This window comes from Podarcis liolepis, assembly GCF_965112155.1.
Source record: "Podarcis liolepis genome assembly, chromosome: 14".
NCBI classification, from domain to species: Eukaryota; Metazoa; Chordata; class Lepidosauria; order Squamata; family Lacertidae; genus Podarcis; species Podarcis liolepis.
In genome coordinates this window covers 47,604,735-47,623,752 of record NC_139569.1, presented here as the reverse complement: position 1 = coordinate 47,623,752, position 19,018 = coordinate 47,604,735, and the positions used below count along the sequence as shown (strand labels likewise).

Sequence of the window (19,018 nt, the reverse complement as noted above, 5' to 3'; positions counted from 1 at the left end):
CATGTGTCTGCACACTGGTCATGCCCATCGCTGGGTGCGCATGTGGCCCTCAGAGAGTTGGCCGACTCCCAATTCTGCCCTTGGGTGGGAAGCAGCCACCTCTGGAGTAGAATCAACCACCTACTTCCTTTGAGCCACCTGCCTCATTATCAGAAAAGTCGAGCCTGGAGTATGTGGCATGGAGGAGGAGAGTGTCCCCGGCGCTTCCCTTTCCACTGGAGAAAGGAAGGGGCTTCCTGGAGCTTTCAGAAGAAGAAGAGTTTGGATTTGATATCCTGCTTTATCACTACCTGAAGGAGTCTCAAAGCGGCTCACAATCTCCTTTCCCTTCCTCCCCCACAACAAACACTCTGTGAGGTGAGTGGGGCTGAGAGACTTCAGAGAAGTGTGACTGGCCCAAGGTCACCCAGCAGCTGCAGGTTGGAGGAGCGGGGAAGCGAACCCGGTTCACCAGATTATGAGTCTATCGCTCTTAACCACTATACCACACTGGCTCTCAGACATCAAAGCATCATTTTTTATAGAAAGGCTTTCCCAGTTTGGGCAAGGCTTGAGACTGGCTTTGGACTGTACCATCCAGCCTTGGGTATAATCCTTGGATCTGCCCAAAGGAATACTTCAGACTGGGATGTGGGTGTTGTTCTGGGTAGTGTGTTGCCTAGCTATGCCAGGGCAAAATTCGAAGCTCTGTGTCAATCTTGCCCATGTCCACCAGTGACTGCCCTTCCTTTGAGTCCTGCTGTGATAGAAGGCAGCTGAAATCTGTCTGTCTGTCTGCCTGTCTGCCTGTCTGCCTGCCTGCCTGCCTGCCTGTCTGTCTCTCTCTCTCTCTCTCTCTCTCTCTCTCTCTCTCTCTCTCTCTCTCTCTCTCTCTCTCACACACACACACACACACACTTTCATCCAAATCACCTTCCTGATGGAACAATGTCTCTGCAGATGGCGAAAATCAGGGCAAGGAGGCAAGCGGAGAGCAGTTTCTTCTTGCTTTATTGTACAATTTCTCACGAAATATATTTACAGCACATGGATTTTTGCCTCAGTGCAGGACATAGTCATGTTGCATAAGTAGAAACCTTTGAACTTCTATGAAAATAAAAATAAGAAGAAAAGCACTTAACTGCGACTTCAGCTAAGTATGTAAAAGAACATCTGTAATGGTCAGAGTGAAAAATGTTAACAGCAAAATTGCTTCTCATGAAGGATCTCTAGATGGAAACCACGGAGCAGCATCTTCCATCTCGTTAACCCTGTATAGTCCGGCAGCATTTCACACAACAAAACTCTGTAAAGCTCTCTCACGCATGCACACACACACACACACACACACACACACACACACACACACGCTGCATCGAACACCACCCACGGGGAATGGCTCCTGTGTGGGCTACTAGGAAGCAGCCCTTCACCCACCGCTAATGGAGCACATCCCAGGAGCCCTGAGCCACAGAAGACAAGGGCCTGCCTCTCTTGCCAGCACCCCACACCCCCTCACTGACTTGAGAGCCCCCTCCATGCCTCCTCTCCCACCTTCTCCTCTTCCTGAAGCAAGCCCTGAGGGTCCTTCCCTTCCACTTCAAGGGAGAAGGAGGGGGCAAGGGCCCACCTGCTCCCATGGAACACCCCACCCCATGGAAGTGAGCCGGGGGGAGCGTGCATTTCCAGGGGTCCCATGGGGCCCCTGCCTGTGTCAGGGGCAAATCACCAGACTGGGGCGATGGGACTACCCTTGCATTACAAAGATGATGTTGCCATGGCAGTTTGAGAGAACAAAGTTATCTCAAGTTATCAAACATCAGTAACAAACGGAGTTAAGCTTCTCGTGGATGTTGCTTGGACAGCATTTCTTCACAGTGATAAATATGAAAGGTTGGAAAAAAAGGTCAGCATAAAACATTTCCACTTTTTGTTTTTTAAAGTCTGTATGCAAAAAATCATTTCTTTTGTTATCAGCAATTATAAAATTACAAACCCTTTCTTGAAGTAACTGCATCTGTAAGTTATGATAGAAAAAGATCTTGGGAAGTGAGGCTGAAAACGGAGTTTGCATAAAATGGAAGCTGGAAATTAGCCCAAACGTGGGGGGGGGGGGGAAGGACTTGGTTAAGATGACGCTGGAGAGGCCACATGGTAGTTGAACAGAGACAGCTAACAGATGACTCAACCCAAAAGTCTAACATGTTATCGGGGGAAATGCATACGAGAGGAGAGACTGGGATGAGACAAAATCAACGTTTCAAAGGATGCCATTAAGCGTTTGCTTTTCATTGCAGTTTTGGCACTTCATTGAAACAATTACTTATTTTCCCCCAAAGACCCAAACATGTAGAAAAGGTCGACAGCTCTTGGACATAACCTGGCAAATATAGTACTTTTATGTTCTGGCAAACACGGAAACAGAGTTAGTTAAACATTCCCACAGAGTTGCACACACATGCATGATTCGGATGTCGGTAACACTGGGTCAAGGGTCTTGGCGCAGACATTTTGCATTTACTCGCGAGGAGCTTTCAGGCTGTTTCTTCGACGGACCGTGTTTCCGATTTGAGCCGGACAAATTCTTTTGCGACATCATCATTGGTCCTCTGGGAAAGGATCCGCAGGATCGTCAGCCCGGTCTCGTCCATGCAGATGTTCCTCAGCAGCGGGTGCCAGGCGGCACAGCTGCCCTTCTCTGCCAGGCTCCGCAGCTGTATGACAGCCATGCCGATGACCCGGTCCTCCCTGGCAAAGCAGTAATCCTTCACAGAGAGGTGAAGCTCATAGGCCCCGGGCCTTTCTTCGCTGCTCAGGAGGCTAGAGAGAGACGGGACACACACAGGGATTTACAACACCGCCCCTGCCACCGCTGCCACCAGCCACAGAGAGAGCCGAGAAGGGTCACTTACAACTGGAACGTCTCGTTGTATTTGGGAGACCAGGTGTTGCTCTTTGTCTTCGTCCCGTGCTTCCGTTTCTTGTCGCTGAGGCTGGGCCCCAAGATGCAAACCTCCACAAAGGGCCGGAACATAGCACTGGTTTGCCAGTTGAGGTTATTAATGGCGACAACTGAAAACATCAACCAGACACATGGAGAGTCAAGTGGAGCTCTAAAACACACACACACACACACACACACACACACACACACACAGACACACACACTTGAGGAAATACAGCTCTTCCTTGACCATTGCTCCACATGGGGATGGTCAAGAGACAGGGTCTTCCCGGTGAGGGCCTCCCCTCCACAAGGCCCTCTCCCTGGAGTCACATTTGCTTCTTACATTCAGATATCAGGTGAAGATGTTCTTGCTCACCTAGGCTGATATTTTGCTGTTTTATAGCTGACAATTACAAGACATCTCTGTGTTTTAATATTTTTTTAAAAAACATATAGCCATTTGCAGGTTTGGGGTGCTTTATTTTAGGGACGCGGGTGGCGCTGTGGGTTAAACCACAGAGCCTAGGACTTGCCGATCAGAAGGTCGGTGGTTTGAATCCCTGCGACGGGGTGAGCTCCCCTTGCTCGGTCCCTGCTCCTGCCAACCTAGCAGTTCAAAAGCACGTCAAAGTGCAAGTAGATAAATAGGTACCACTCTGGCAGGAAGGTAAACAGCGTTTCCGTGCGCTGCTCTGGTTCGCCAGAAGCGGCGTAGTCATGCTGGCCACATGACTCGGAAGCTGTATGCTGGCTCCCTCGGCCGATAAAGCGAGATGAGCGCCGCAACCCCAGAGTCGGTCACGACTGGACCTAATGGTCAGGGGTCCCTTTACCTTTACCTTTATTGTTGCTTTATCTTTTACTAGCAGTCTTGTGCTAGCAGTACCTCATGCAATTTTGAAAGGCTCTTGATTCAAGAGGACTGATTCCAAACATAGGTAAAAACCTGCTCCTTGATATCAGGAACCACCATGCAAAATTTGGTTATGAAACCTAAAGAGGTCAGTCTGGGCTCCTTTGGAGGGAAGGAGAAAACACCTCTGGCTCCAAAAAGCCTTGCCTTTGTGTTGCTTGTGGGAGAAACCTGCTGACCCCTATCATCAGCTCCCTATCATTTCTATGGAGGTTAGCTCAGGACAAGTGCTTTCCAGAGCCGGCCTGCCTTTGCCATCCTCTGAGTGGATCACTTCAGATCCCCAAGGCAGAGCAGCTCCAAAGGCACAACCTGGCAAGGAGGAATCGCCTGCCATCCGGCTTGGAGAGGATGCTGTCACCTTCATGCAAAGGCAGCATATTTTGACACCCACCTTTGACGGTGACTTTATGCTCTCCGGTTCCCGGGTTTGTTGTGAGGTCCACTTGGAGATGGATCTCCCCCACTGTGTTGTTGCTCACCTGACCTGCAGCAGAAGGAAACAAGCTCTGATTAAGTGCCAAAGGGGCCAAGGGAAGAAGTCCCTGCGCATGGGAGAACCTGCCCACACGTTGGCGAGGCAGGTGCTCTGTTTTGCTCCGGGTGTGGGATGTTTTGTGGGCACCCAGAATGGCTCCTTTGTTTCATACATTCTTCTACACATTGCCATTCTTCACTTAAAGTTTGATTTGATTGTTATCTTAAGGCTGCTGTCATTTTTGCCAGCTCAGTAAATTCACAAAGCTTATTTTGCCATTCAGTTATCGAGGGTATGTTTTCCCCTTTCCAATTTTTCGCTATTAATATTCTGGCAGCAGCTGTGGCATACAAAAACACTTTTTTTTTCTTGTCGATGGGGATGTCTATTGAAACTATACCCAGAAGGAACGCTTCTTTGTTCTGTTCTGATGCAGAGTTTGGGGATCTGTGCACAGGAATCAAGTCCATTGGCTGAAATAACCAGAGACAGGATTTTTACCCCACTGGCTGTGGGGCCCAGTTCTACAACAACAGTATGCTGGCACCCCCTGCAGTGGGAAGGAGGAAGGTGTGAGTGTGATGACGAGAGGAGGAATCCTGCCTGAATGTCAGTGCAATCCATGGATGTGTGTGTTGTGTAGGGTCTGGGCTGAGGGTGTGTTCTTACTTGCCACCCACAGATTCCGGCCTGAGCCTCACCAAAGGGAACCAAAAGGGCCCCAGACCACTCTCTGCAACCAAATGGTGGTCACAAGCTATCTGAGCTGCCCAAATGTCCAAAGAGGCAAATGAGCAGAGCCTCCCTGGGGATGCAACGAGAGAAGGGCTACTGCAGTGATGGGGCAATGGCTAAACCATCTGAGCGAGATCAACGACACCTTTCCCTGCCCAACCTTGACTGGAGAGTGGGAGGACCCAGCAGCAGCAGCCCCAGCCCTAGCCAGAACATCCTTTGAAGGGCAAGGTGCGCCATTGCATGTCCCCCAGGGTCCCGGAGGTATGGGGTGTGTAATGATTTCCCCTTTATCCTCACAACAACCCAGTGAGGCTGTCCACTGTTTCCCACAGGTGAGGCGGATGGAGCCAATGACCTCTTGTGGGGATTTGGGGGGGGGGCAGATGCACCCCCTGCCCATGGCTGGGTTGGCATTTGAGCTCCAGTGTTCTGAAGCTAAGCCGGCTGCTCTCCCGCCATCGGTGGCAACCCTCCCCACTTCTCAGTTAACGCAGAAAAGTAAAATGCTTCCAGCTGATTGCTCCATCTGTGGAAAGGGAGCCTGTTCGAAACTCATTCATCACTGTCCAGACCCTATTTGTTAACGGAGACAATGTGTGCGGGGGGGGGGGGCTGGGCTCAAAATTGGATGCAAAACAACATGTCAGGGAAACATTTCAGCTGCAGCGCCCATTCCTGGGGCGAGACAGAGAAGCTCCGGCTGATAAAACCAGATGCTTATTCTCCTTCTCAGAGTGGGGTGGAGAACGACCCCAATGTCAGATTTGCATGTGTGTGTGTATGGGGGTGGGGAGGGAAATGCAAGGATTTCAGGGCCAAAGACTCTGGTGGCTAAACTGACACATATTTGACATCTGTTGTGGCTTTTTAATTCCTTATCATGTCTACAGCAGCCATATTGATGGCTTCCCTCATCCTTCAACACGCGAAGGAAAGGGATTTGTGTCTTTGGTCGGCAGAGCAAGTGCATGAGCCCATTTCATCTCTCAAAGCAAAAGTCACTTACCATGCAGTGAATTGCACAATTGAATGGCACCACACACACACACACCCACACACACCCTTTTTTAAATCCCTCCAATTTGCATAAAATCAGAAAACTGCAAAAGGAAACCATATTTAAAATTTCTTTATCAGATCTCTTGGACAGCCTTTTGAAAAAGTACTGAGAATTTACAATTGCTTCCTTTTCTTACTAGTAAAAGCTAGTCAGAAGCATGCCTTTAGGTATAGATATGCTTCCTCAGATTTGCACAAAACCAGAAAACCACACAAGCAAAATTCAAACTGCCTATGTAACTTTGTGCACTTCTTGGGCAGTTTAAAAAAAAGAACAAACAGGTTTTTTATTTTTTTATTTATGTTTTTTAAACCACTTTTTTAAAAATAAAAAAGACATGGTACAGGTTCAGCTATCTGTGCCCATGCCCAGTTGGTTTTTAATTGGCATAACAGAACCAGCAAATGAGAAGGCAAAAGGGAATGTCTCCTGGTATGAAGCGGGAAGAACACAGAATATTGAGGGGGCCCAGCAGTGGCGTAGCGTGGGTTGTCAGCACCCGGGGCAAGGTAAGTAATTTGCGCCCCCTAACCCGTGGATTTGCGCCCCTAGCCCTAACCCCCAGATGTTGCGCCCGGTGCGGCCCGCCCCCCTGCACCCCCCACGCTACGCCACTGGGGCCCAGCCCCATCCTTGAAAATTTGGGGATGCTTCAGCCCCCCTAGATAACTCCCCTGATCCATCCCTAAATCCAGTAATCTCAAGTCACAGCAAATGGTGATCTCTGAAGGAACTTGCTTGAGGGGAGGGGGAACTTGGCTTGAGGGGAGTGCTTGAAGAAACCACACAGACTCTCTCCCTTCCAGGAAGGAATTGCCATTCTCAGCAAAAGCTGGCCTTGAAGGTGGCCAGTAGTGGCCACATGCCATTTTCCCAGGCCAGAAAGTTATTCTTTCTGTGCTTCCTTTGGCTGCCATTGTGCTGCTGCCATGAGTATCCATTCAGGCCAAGCCTTTGTCAGTTGCTGCTCACTTACTTTGTGAGGTCTGGGTGTCAATGAACTTCTTGATCAGGACGTCTGTCGTCTGGGTGTAAAGGTTGAGGGCGTACTTGAGGGACTGCATCTCGGGACTCTTCTCCAGGTAATTCTTTTTCAGCCCATTTCCTCCGGCATGGAAGTATTGCTAAAAACAGAAGCACAGATCCAAATTGGAAACGGAATTGTTAGACACTAATGTTAAAAATCTCTCCAAAATGTATAATTTGTTGTTAGAATGGCATACAAAGGACAAACAAGTTAAATCTGTGATGATTGATTGGGCAAGAGATGTTGGACACAATATAATGTTGGAAGATTGGGAAAGGCTGTGGAAGAAAGAGGTTAAGTTTACTGCATGTACTGTATTAAAAGAAAATATTATGAAAATGATGTATAGACGGTACTTAACCCAGGTGAAATTAACAAAGATGTATCATACAAATGATAATTTATGTTGGAAATGTAAAGAAAAAGAAGGTACTTTCTATCATATGTGGTGGATGTGTCCTAAAGTAAAAGACTTCTGGGAAAAGATATATAATGAGTTGGAAAAAAATGTTGAAAAATACATTTATTAAAAAACCAGAAGCCTTTCTATTTGTAATAATCGGATTGGAATTGCCCCCAAAAGATGTTAGACTGTTTTTGTATGCCACTACAGCAGCAAGACTTTTATTAACCAAAAATTGGAAATTGCAAGAGATACCAACAATAGAAGAATGGCAGATGAAGATGATGGAATTTTTGGAGCTGGCTGACCTGACTGGAAGAATCCACAACCAGAAAGAAGAGGAGACACAAGAGGATTGGAAGAATATTTAAAGAATTTTAAAGAATATTTGGCTAAATATTGTAATATAAGATAAAGAGAAATTTATTGGAAATAGTAATTAGGCTATGGGGTAGATTATGAATATGTTATTAATAAATATTAGGGATTAGAATATTAATAAATGAGAAGTTAGTAAATGAAAGAAGTTAATATTATTAGAAATATGAATTTGGAGAATTGCTAAATAGGTGATATGGTGAAATTCAGTTAGAGGGATTCGAGGAAGTCAGTTATCAATGTAATGAAACTAGGATTTGGAAGTTAAAATTCATTTTTATGTGTTTTTCTTTGTTTTTTGTGTATTGTAATGTTTTTCTTTTTTCTTGTTTTTCTTTTTTAAGTGATAAGTGTGAAAATCAATACTTTTTTTTGAACCCCCCCCCCAAAAAAAACAGAAGCACAGAGAATAGAGGAGGGAGTAGAGGAGGGCCGGGACACTGCGGACACCAGATCCAGGAGGTCACCTGGCCTCTGAGCTTCTTGGTTAGCCAAAGATCCCTGAAGGATCTATCGTCTCACCCTTTATGTACTCAAGCTGTGTAGGGCTTTGTATGCCTGGATCAGCACTTTGAGCTGCCAGGACCAAAAACCTCCGAGTTTTGGGGTTGTGTTTCTGTTGGGGAGGAGGATTTCTCCCCAAGGCTGCCTGGGAAATGTTGGCTTTGAAAGTGAGGAGCGTGATGGCTGCAAGTCATGTTGGCGTTACCTACCTACCTGCCAAATCAGAGGCGGCTGCATGGAAGCCTGAGTACAAGTTGCTGCTGTGGGGTGCAGTGGGGCTGCTCTTGGGCTCTGCTTGTGGGCTGCCCTTCAGAGCATCTGATGGACCCACCGCTATGGGGCAATGAGGAAGTTGGACTCATCTAGCAGGGCTCTCCAACCATTATTGTAGAGGCAATGCCACCTTATAACATTTCTTATTAACTTATTAACTTTTCAAATTTTACATTAATTTTACATTAATTTTACAAATTATTTTAAGCAACCATCAGAATAAATCTGTCCTATCTGTTGACGTCCCTTCCATTGTGTTCTTTTCTTACCTTATAAAGCTGCTATATTACTTATATTTTACCCATTATGTATGTTAATTATAAAATATTTAAACTGCAATTCTCACCTGCAGCTATACTTCAAATCCTGCATACATTTTAAGATAACCATAACGTTGTTTTTTTTCAAATATTCCACAAAATATTTCCATTCTTCAAGAATTTCTCTCTCCATTCTGTTCTTTAATTCTCACAGAATGGGGAGGCAACGCCACTTTAAAAAACCATCTCCTATTGCCTTGTGTGGATTATTTTTTCAACCGATATCCCCCCTTCCTGCCAAAGAAGCCCATGGGGTCAGAGGAGGATGGGAGTCATGCTGAATACTCAGCTCCCCTCTCATTTGGGTCTAATTTTATTACACAGGGGACATGACTGTCCCACATTCCAGCTCGAAAATGGTGCGCTGATGCTCCTTTGCTTCTTTTTGTTTTCCCAGAGTGATTTGTGGCAGGTAGGTCAGCATTTTATTTAAAAAAAATTCCTTCCAGTAGCACCTTAAAGACCAACTAAGTTAGTTCTTGGTATGAGCTTTCGTGTGCATGCACACGAAAGCTCATACCAAGAACTAACTTAGTTGGTCTTTAAGGTGCTACTGGAAGGAATTTTTTTTATTTTGACTATGGCAGACCAACACGGCTACCTATCTACTACTGGAGCATTTTATTTGTTTAGCTATAAGCCACAACAAGAAGGAAGGAACATTCGGAGTTGAGCCATGAATTTAGCTCTTAACCTCCTGGCCGCCGGTGCAAATGAAGGAACAGGCAAAGTAATGGAGTGATTTGTGCTCTTCCCCCGCCCTCACCGTAGAATAATTTGTCCCTTGGGGGAAGAGGCAGAATAATAATAATAATAATAATAATAATAATAATAATAATAATAATAATTTATTTATACCCCACCCGTCTGGCTGGGTTTCCCCAACCACTCTGGGTGGTTTCCAACAGAATATTAAAATACAATAGACTATTAAGCATTAAAAGCTTCCCTAAACAGGGCTGCCTTCAGATGTCTTCTAAACGTCAGATAGTTGTTTATTTCCTTGACATGTAATGGGAGGGTGTTCCACAGGGCGGGCATCACTACTGAGAAGGCCCTCTGCCTGGTTCCCTGTGACCTCACTTCTCGCAGTGAGGGAACCGCCAGAAGGCCCTCAGAGTTGGACCTCTGAATGATGGGGGTGGAGACGCTCCTTCAGGTGTACTGGACTGAGTCTGTTGAAGGCTTTAAAGGTCAGCACCAACAATTGGAATTGTGCTCAGAAATGTACTGGGAGCCAATGTAGGTCTTTCAAGACCGGTGTTATGTGGTCTTGGTGGCTGCTCCCAGTCACCAGTCTATCTGCTGCATTCTGCATGCCCATAAGGCATCAACCTTAGCTTGTGCCGGATCCAGAGGCAATCTTGGGGAGCAATGTGCAGCCGACAGAGGCCTCTGCAGCACTTCAGGACCGCTCTGGAAGGAGGCTGTCTCGGGGGGAGGGCCAAGCATGAGTTTCAAATCCCTCAGTGGCGACATCAGGAGATTGTCATCTTCTGAGGCAGAGGAGTCACTCCTAAAACAGAGGCCTACCGTATTTTTCACTCTATAAGATGCACCAGACCATAAGACGCACCTAGTTTTTGGAGGAGGGAAACAAGAAAAAAAAAATCTGAATCCCAGAAGCCAGAACAGCAAGAGGGATCGCTGCACAGCAAAAGCAGTGATCCCTCTTGCTGTTCTGGCTTCTAGGATAGCTGCGCAGCCTGCATTCGCTCCATAAGATGCACATACATTTCCCCTTACTTTTTAGGAGGGAAAAAGTGAGTCTTATAGAGCAAAAAAATACAGTAATTTGTACGCTGCATGGTTATGCCCCTACCATGCTTTTATTTGAGCAGATCAGCCCTCAAAACTCACTCAGGGTGTTCAAGGATAGCTTCCTGCCTGCATTCGGGCCAGAAATGAACAACCTAAAGGCATAAACACCCACCTCCCCACCTGCTGCCTTCCCCTGCCCAGCCCTTTGCCCTGAGGAGGAGCCTGCAAACTGGCTTTTAACCTTGCGACATTTCCTATCACTTTGCATGTCTCTGTCTCCCATAAAAATCCAGGGTTAGCACATTGTTCCTATTCTCTGTGTTCCTTCTCACTGCTTTCCAAATTTTTATTTTCTCTTGGCTTTTCTGTTTCATGTATTTAGGGATGCAGGATAAGGAGCTGGAATGGGACCCCTGAGGCTCACAGAGGCTGTTCCTGCTCTTTGCTACAACAACTTTAGTTACTGCTGAACACAATCTGGAGCCAAATATTAAGAGTCAGACTCCCTAAGTTTTGTGTGTTTGTGTTTGTGTGTGTGTGTGCTTATATTCATCAGAGAGAATGAGGGGAAAGCAGAAATCTGAAAAGAATGGAGGCAGCTGCCCATGGCAAGAGCTCGAAGTTTTCATTCAAGGGAGACGGTCTTCAAAAGCCTGATTAAGCCATCCGAGGGTTTGGGACTCATGTCCGTGTCACTTGAAAGAATCTGAAACATCGGTGTAAAATTGTTAGCCATTCCATCAGGCTGCCTCAGTGGGAGAGATGAGGAGCAGAAAGCTCTTTCCATCAGCTTTGCCTCCTGTCCTTGAGTGCTTCCCCTGCCAGCTGGTCATTGTAAGAGCAACCAATTAAGTACTGGCAGCTGAGATTGCTCCCCCCCTTTCATAGCTGTCAACTTACAGATTTGAAAATAAGGGACCAGCAGCCTTGAAAATAAGGGACCAGCAGCCAAAATAAGGGACCTGCAGCCTCACCTGTTCCAGGCACTCCAGACTTCCTGTCCTCCTGCAGTCTGGTCAAACTCATGCTGGGTAGCTTTGAGAACACTGTCCAACCAACTTTGTAACCAGAGGTTCCACTGAATAGAATCTGAATCACATGCACCACAAGGCCTATGCAGCCTCAACTTAAGATGGCTCCCCGGCCTGGCTTTGCACTGCAAAGTTTGCAGCAGCACGTGCAACAAAATGGCGTCCAGCATTCAAAAAACCCCTCAGCTTGCTTTAACTAGCCACACACAAGGCATGCAAGCTCCACCCCCCGGTCATTCTTAGACTTCTTATTGGGTGAGCAACACAGGCAAGCAACACAGTTGGAGCCTCCCTCCTCCCTGGCCGGCAGGGAGGGAGGGAGGGAGAGGAGCTGCTTCCTTTGAAATTTAAGGGATATCATTTAAGGGACATTTAAGGGACATCCATCAATAAGGGACAGCAGCAGGACATGGCGCTGGAATAAGGGACTGTCCCTTCAAATAAGGGACACTTGACAGCTATGCCCCCTTTCCTCCCTTTTCTCTTGTGTGTTGTGTTGTTTAGCGTGAGGCCTTGGGTGTTGCGTATTCCATGGATGGGGGACGGATGGACAGATGCTCAAGCAGGACATTTCTTTGCCGTGTTCACCACCGCTGAAGACACAAGTTGCTTTTCAGTTTAAATGGTGCCTTGCTTCTTCAGCGCTGCCAGCTGCCTTTGCAGCGATGTCAACGGCACGCCCAGCTGCTTGATTGCTTCTGGACGGTGGCCAATAAGATTTAAATTGCTGGGAGGGAGAGTTAATTAGCAAGCAATTATAAATTAAAAGTGTACAATTAGACACATCTTTCTAGATAGAAGAGCGGCTCAGAAATGGAAGGGTGGCCGGAGGGAGCTTTGAAATTCATCATCCTTGATTGATTGTTTTGAGGGAGCTGATAGCATCTGAACATGTTCACACCTAAAGGTGTATTTCTCCACAACAAGAGCTTTACAGCAGGGGTGCGATAAGAACGTAGAAAAGCCTGCAGGATGAGGCCAGTGACTCAACTAGTCCATCATGCTCTCACACTGGCCAAGCAGACGCTTTTGGGAAACCCTCATGTAGGATTCGAGTGCAAGAGCCCAGCAACTGGTGTTCAGAAGCATTGCTTCCTCCTACTGTGATCACAATCTAAAAAACAGTCAAATTTATGCCTTGAAGGTGCTGAGTGGCAGAAAGAGCACTGAGATAAATCCCTGGGCACAAGTTCCTTTGCCGCAGAAGTGGGCAAACCAACAGGGCTCCAAGGTACGAGTGTGGAACAGTGCAATGGCCCTTTTCATCCCACATTGGAACAAATATTTTAGGCATCCTGAGCTGGGGGTGGAAATCTCTATGTTAAAGATCATAATAAGAAGCTGGCCTCCAGCTGATGTCATACATGATGTCATGTGTGCGGCAGGCAAGGGCGGGGCTTCAAAGGAACAATGTGGAGTGCTGGAGCAAGGTGCACGCTCATTCATTGGCTGATGGGCAGGAGGAGGAACGCACCTTGCTCAAGGAGGAGGAATAGCTTTCCCTTCAATGGAAGCCACTTCTCCCTCCCAGCTCTTCTCTTTGAGGCCTCCCTGTTGCTCCCCTTTCCACTTCTGGAAGCAGGGAGCTAAGGCTGGCGCATCCCTTGAACTGTAGTTCAACCCACCTGCCTATCTTGTGATGTCATAACCACATCATATGATCAACAGGCGGGCTGTCCCACTCATCTGTCAAACTCAGCTCACAGGGCCAAAAAGGCTCCGCTACCCCCCCCCCCCGTTTGAGACAATTTTAGTCTTCGAATATAATAGCTGTATTCTCAGCTTCACAGTAAACTAATTAAAAAATGGCTCCTACTTTTTGATCACGATCTTCTATTGTGCTCTTTTGAAGTCAGATTCTTGAAAAGATCAAAGAAATAGCAGAGTATGATATTCTTTTAAAACTCAAAATAGTACTTTGGGCTTACTTAAATCATGTTGCTTTTTTAGGAGATTTTAGAACCGGTCATTTGTTTACTGTCTGCAGCTAAAACTGCCTTAGCTGCCAAACAGAAATCCTGAAACTCTCAATGTATAATGTATGGGGAGAAGTATGTATTGACAATCCCTTTCTTAACTAAGCTGACATATTACTGAAGATCAAAGGGGGATTTCCCTCAAGACAACTTTGTTAAAATGTGGGCTTGATTCCCATCTCTGCCTTCATATCCATGGAATCGATTTTTGATGAAGTCTGGGATATAAATATTTTAAATAAAACAATGTAATTGGAATGTTAATTTCCAAGTAGCCTGCAATCAATCCACTGTTCTATCTTTTTGCAAGTCATGGCTTTGCAGGGCATTGTGTTCCATAGTGCAGTATTTTGTATTGTGATGTTACAGCCAAATGGTAAGTTAAGGGAGCAGCAGCTCAAGGGGGAATTTGGGAACCCAATACCCTTGGCATGGTGCATGCCCCATGTCTGAATTGTCCCCTTGAGAGAAAAGGGGAAGAAGAAGAAGAAGAAGAAGAAGAAGAAGAAGAAGCCGCCGCCAACCTGGGGACTCGTTTCTCCATCACAAATCAGGAGCAGCCCAACCTGGGACCATCCAGCAGTTGCTGTTGGACTCTAACCCCCACATTTCTTCACCACTGGCCATGCTGGCTGCTGGGGCTTCTAGGAGATGGACTCCAACTCCAGCCGGAGGGCACCATCTTGGTTACTCATGTGGCCCCAGTTGCTCCAATTCAGCAGTTTGTTGCAGGAAAGAGCTGGGAGGAGCCTTGTATGCACTTTTGCACATCTTTAACCTGTTGGCTTTGCTGTCCCTTTTAGAGGCATCAGACCCTACAGATCTAATTTAAGCAGGGATTTGGAAAAGATGATTTCCTCTAGTAGCATATCTGGTGGTTCCCCCGTAGCCACAGATTTTGAGAACAAGGCAGTCCTTTAAAACAGGAAATGATGCAAAATATTACCCCTCCTCACCCCCAGGGACACTTGCTTCCTGGCTTCCCCAATAAAAAAACCTCTTCCCTCCTGCAACTGGAGTGCCACCCCCAAGACTGCAATGAACATGCAAGGCTCCAGATTCTGGTCCAAAATGTTTCAGGTCAGCTGGAGATCCACTTGTTTAAAATGCGGAAATCAGATCCTCCACTCCTATGATTCTGGCCTTGCCGCTCTGATCCCACCACGACCACTCTGGATTAATTCTGCTGGAGCCATGGTGGCAAAGATTAATGCATCCAGCTGAGCTTCTCGACACCTGGCAGGGAAGTTGGCACCACTCCCAAATGGGGCCCAGCGAAGAGAGTAGTTCATCATGATCTTTGAGCGAGAGCCAGTTATGTGGCAGTGGCAGCTAATTAGCCAAAGGATGAGAAATGCGGCAGAGCAGCTGATGGAGAGAGGGAGGAAACAGGACTTACTAGTGGGACACTTCTCTCCCCTACCCCCCATCCGAGTCTGTCCTGCAGATCTGGCCACTGTCACTCACACTCAGATCAGATGGCCACAAAGCCCACTCCACGGGGCTGCCTGTGAAAGGTGCTTGGCAGCGCCAGCTGGTTTGTGCCCACTTTTCAGGACAGACGGGGGTGTTAACTTGTTCCTACTTGCACTGGCTTACAGCTTATTTCAGGACTTGAGGGTGACTTGCTTTGTGGCTGCACCTGAGCTGTGTAGTGCACTTCCTGAAAGAGGTTTGAGTGGATAGCCTCTTGCCTGAGTTTGGAGGACAGCAAAGACTCCCCTCGCCACCCCTGCTTTCAGTTTCCAACCTCCTGCTGCAGTTACTGTGCTTTTAAACTGACCTACTTGATTTTACACTCCTCTAGCTGCCACTCAGTGGCGTAGCGTGGGGGGTGCAGGGGGGGCCGGCCGCACCGGGCGCAACATCTGGGGGTTAGGGTTAGGGGCGCAAATCCACGGGTTAGGGGGCACAAATTACTTGCCTTGCCCCGGGTGCTGACAATCCACGCTACGCCACTGCTGCCACTTTAAGGAATTCAAATATGCATTTGTTTTTATTTTTCACAAATTTCTTGTTGTTAATCTAGATGTTACCGTTTCGGTGTGGAAATTTCTAAAATTAACAGAAAAACTGGCTCTCTGGGTTTGCTACTTAGGCAAGAGCTGTCTCCCAGCCATCCGTGGGGCTGAACTGATTGGAGATAAGGGTTAGGCTCTTCATCCTTCAACTGCAACCACTTTCTTTGTTGTGCCTAAGGTCACCTGTCCCTTGTGCAGAAAGAAGACTCCAGCCCAGCAACTCCACAGGACATGCTTGTGTCCCTTTTCTTATGCCAGTGTCCAACTGATTAAGTCATACCTTAATTGTTGCCAGCACCACATCCATTATTGCGCACTGCCTCAGTGTCAGGCTTTTGGTTTCTTCTCGGATGACGTGGTCCTGGAAAAAAATACAAAGATGGAGTAACTGCTGTTTGCTCTTTCCAAAGATGGTCAAATACCTTTCCGCCTGTGTAAAACAAGGTGGCTGACACTTTTGCAGCTGCTCATTGTGGAGTCAACAAGGTACACAAAGGGAAGTTCCTTGTCTCTGGCTAGGGCTTCTCTGCTACGGAGAAGAGCTGACTGTTTGCTAAGATGGCTTTGAAGAGGGGATTAGGCACTTCCATGGAGGAGGAGGAAGAGGTGATAAGGTCTGGCGGGAATAGATGGATCCTTGGCCCCCAGCCTTTGCATTCCATGGGGAGAGGCCAACAATGTCCTCCTATTACTGGGGGTGGGGTGGGGAATGACTGTGCCCTGAGAGCAGCACAGTTGCCAAGGCAGGAAAGGGATACTCCAGTGCCTGCGAGGAGGTGATGTGAACAAGCCTCAGCCATGGAGAGGGTGTTGTGTCTCTTTTCCTTCAAGCTGCATAGACTTCCCTTACCTTTAGTTTAGACAACTGGCCAAAGTCTTTGGCTGCGCTGAGGATCATCGGAGGGCCCTGTGGAGAGAATAAATGATATAGAAGAAGAAGAAGAAGGAGGAGGAGGAGGAGGAGCAGCAGCAGCAAGAGGTGGGAAAGTGAGACTGCCATGGTGGGACTGCCCTGAGGGCCAGCCAAGGGGGCTCCTCTCACTCAGGGCACGTGGCCTGGGTGCCACTCTGGCTGGGGCTGTGGGGGGCAGGGGAGGGCTTGCCAAGGTTGATGCGCTAGACTACCAAGCGCTCCCAGTGGGCAAGTGGAGCTGCCAAGGTGTGTTCCGCTCTAGACTTTTCAAAGGCAGAGGAGCAAGGGTGGCCTGCCTTCTCTAGCCTGGGCTGGAAGTGGAAGGGAAGCAAAGAGGAACTGAGTCTGCAAGAGTCTGCGGTCCCAACCTGGGGAGGCCCAGCCAGGCAATGGAAGATTTCTGTGGCCAAGCTGAGGAAGATGACAATCCCTGGGGGCTGCCTGCTTTCAGGAGCGTGTTGAGATTCATTGGGGAAAAAGGAAGGAAGACGTCTTCAGCACAATCATCAAAAGACCCATCACTGCAGGCAAAAGGACTTTGGATTCAATGCCATCCCTGCTGCAGCTGCCTGTGGCTCTGTGGCTGGTTTGGGCAGCCAGAAGAAGCTGCGGGCACCAAGCAGTGAGTGAACCTCCTCCCTCAGTCTCAAAGTTGCCCTTTGCTCAAGGGAGCAGAAGGAAGTCCTTCCCATGAGCCATGGCTACCAGGCAAATGAAAGTGAGAGGGTTGAGACCCCGTTTCAAGGACCAGAGGCCTCCAAGCACCCTCATGTTGCCCTCTAAAGTGTGTCAAGTGGTTGCCATGGCAAAGGAGCAATTAGCTGTCAACAGTGAAAGGATGGAGTCCATCTTCACTAATTGGACGAGGAAAGTGGCAGGCAGACTCCCGACTCGCAGTCCTCACTGCCAACTGCATGCTGTGGAGGAAGCCGCAGACCATCCCCCCCAACTGAACACTTGGGCGACCTCCACCACGGGTGACCCTGACAGGACCCCGTAGCCATTGAACTCCATCCCACTAAGCAGACTCCACACTGACATGCTGTCTTTTCCAAAGCCAAGAGCTCTCTTGGTTTGCTGCTGCTGGCTGCTTAATTCACAAACGGCCCTCTCTCTCTGAAGGCCGTTTTCATGCCGGCTTTGTCTGAGGGAAACGGAAGTCCATGTGTCTCTTGAGAGGGCCAAATCCATCCATCCTGCCCTCTTTTCAGGGACCTAGGGACAGATTCAGCTATTGAGTCCTGCCAGCAGAAGCAAGGACTTCCACTAGTGCAACAGGCTTTTCCCTCCCTACACATCCCCCCAAATTGGCTGTGGGGTGTGTGCCAGGAGAACTCCCAGAACAGCATGGGGAGGCAGAAGACGGGAGGGGGAGGGGCATTGTTCTGTCTAGCAAGCTCATATGCCATTGTGCTGATGAAACGATTGCCATTGCTCTATGCTGAACTCCTCCCTTATAATTCCAAACAGCATAACAGCAGCTTACGAATGTGGGCTTGTAGGATTTCAGTGCCCCCATTAGAGGGTGGTTCCCTGCCCCCTTACGACTTTCATTTTGAGCATCTTCCCGCCAACAAGCAGACAAGCAAAGTAGTTTAAAATGTGCATTTCCAAAAGGCTGTATTTGTTTATATAACAAAATGGAGCCCGGACCAAGTGCTGGTTCTCTGCAAGGCTTACGGGAGACTCACAGTTTGGTCTGTCAGTGGTGGGAGTACAATCTGTTTTTCTATCCGGTTCAGGACCAGTTTCCAGAGCTCTTTCAAAACACGCTTCAGAACGGTTTTCTCGCAGATTTTTGCCGATAGGCTTAAGCTGCAAAACAATCCAGCGCTCTCAAAATCTTCATCTATATAGGCAGTTTACAAAGCAAAAACTATGTAACCATGCAACTAGAATACAAAGAAAAATGCACACTGCTGATAAAAGCCCAGACTCTAAATGCTTCCCCAGCCTTCCCTCCCACCAGGGAGAAGCCCACGTACATCACAGCACCGCTGGCAGGTAGTGATTGCGTGAAGAAGCAAAACCACGAAGCAACAGGAACAGATGGCAGGGGGCGGGGGGAATTGAGGGGCCGTTTTCATGGGTTCAGCACCTGCTGCAATTATGGGCCTGGCTGCACAATGGGGTGCCTGGCACACAAAGCATGGCACAGAACAATGCAGCGCCCAAAGGAGCCGAGCTGAAAAGAGGATGAAGTCCGGGCTATGGATCTCTTCTAGGGGGAGAATAGGGGATAGGTCCTTGTGGGACCATTGTGGAGGTTCTTGAGACATGAATGAATGTGAGCTGC

At 47.8% G+C, this 19,018-nt stretch overlaps 1 protein-coding gene across 2 annotated transcripts in view; it reads right to left on the bottom strand.

Annotated features, from left to right (window-relative positions):
- Window positions 1-972: 972 nt before the first annotated feature.
- UNC13C (unc-13 homolog C) overlaps window positions 973-19,018 on the bottom strand; it is a 135,763-nt gene continuing 117,717 nt past the window's right edge. For both annotated transcript variants that reach the window (XM_083475499.1, XM_083475500.1), the window contains 7 exons: window positions 18,414-18,537; window positions 16,660-16,716; window positions 16,090-16,170; window positions 7,092-7,239; window positions 4,234-4,326; window positions 2,892-3,051; window positions 973-2,799 (listed from right to left, as the gene is read on the bottom strand). In XM_083475499.1, coding sequence (XP_083331625.1) covers window positions 2,514-2,799; window positions 2,892-3,051; window positions 4,234-4,326; window positions 7,092-7,239; window positions 16,090-16,170; window positions 16,660-16,716; window positions 18,414-18,537 — 949 coding nt within the window. In that variant the 3' untranslated portion in view covers window positions 973-2,513. The remainder of the gene's footprint in view (window positions 2,800-2,891; window positions 3,052-4,233; window positions 4,327-7,091; window positions 7,240-16,089; window positions 16,171-16,659; window positions 16,717-18,413; window positions 18,538-19,018) is intronic.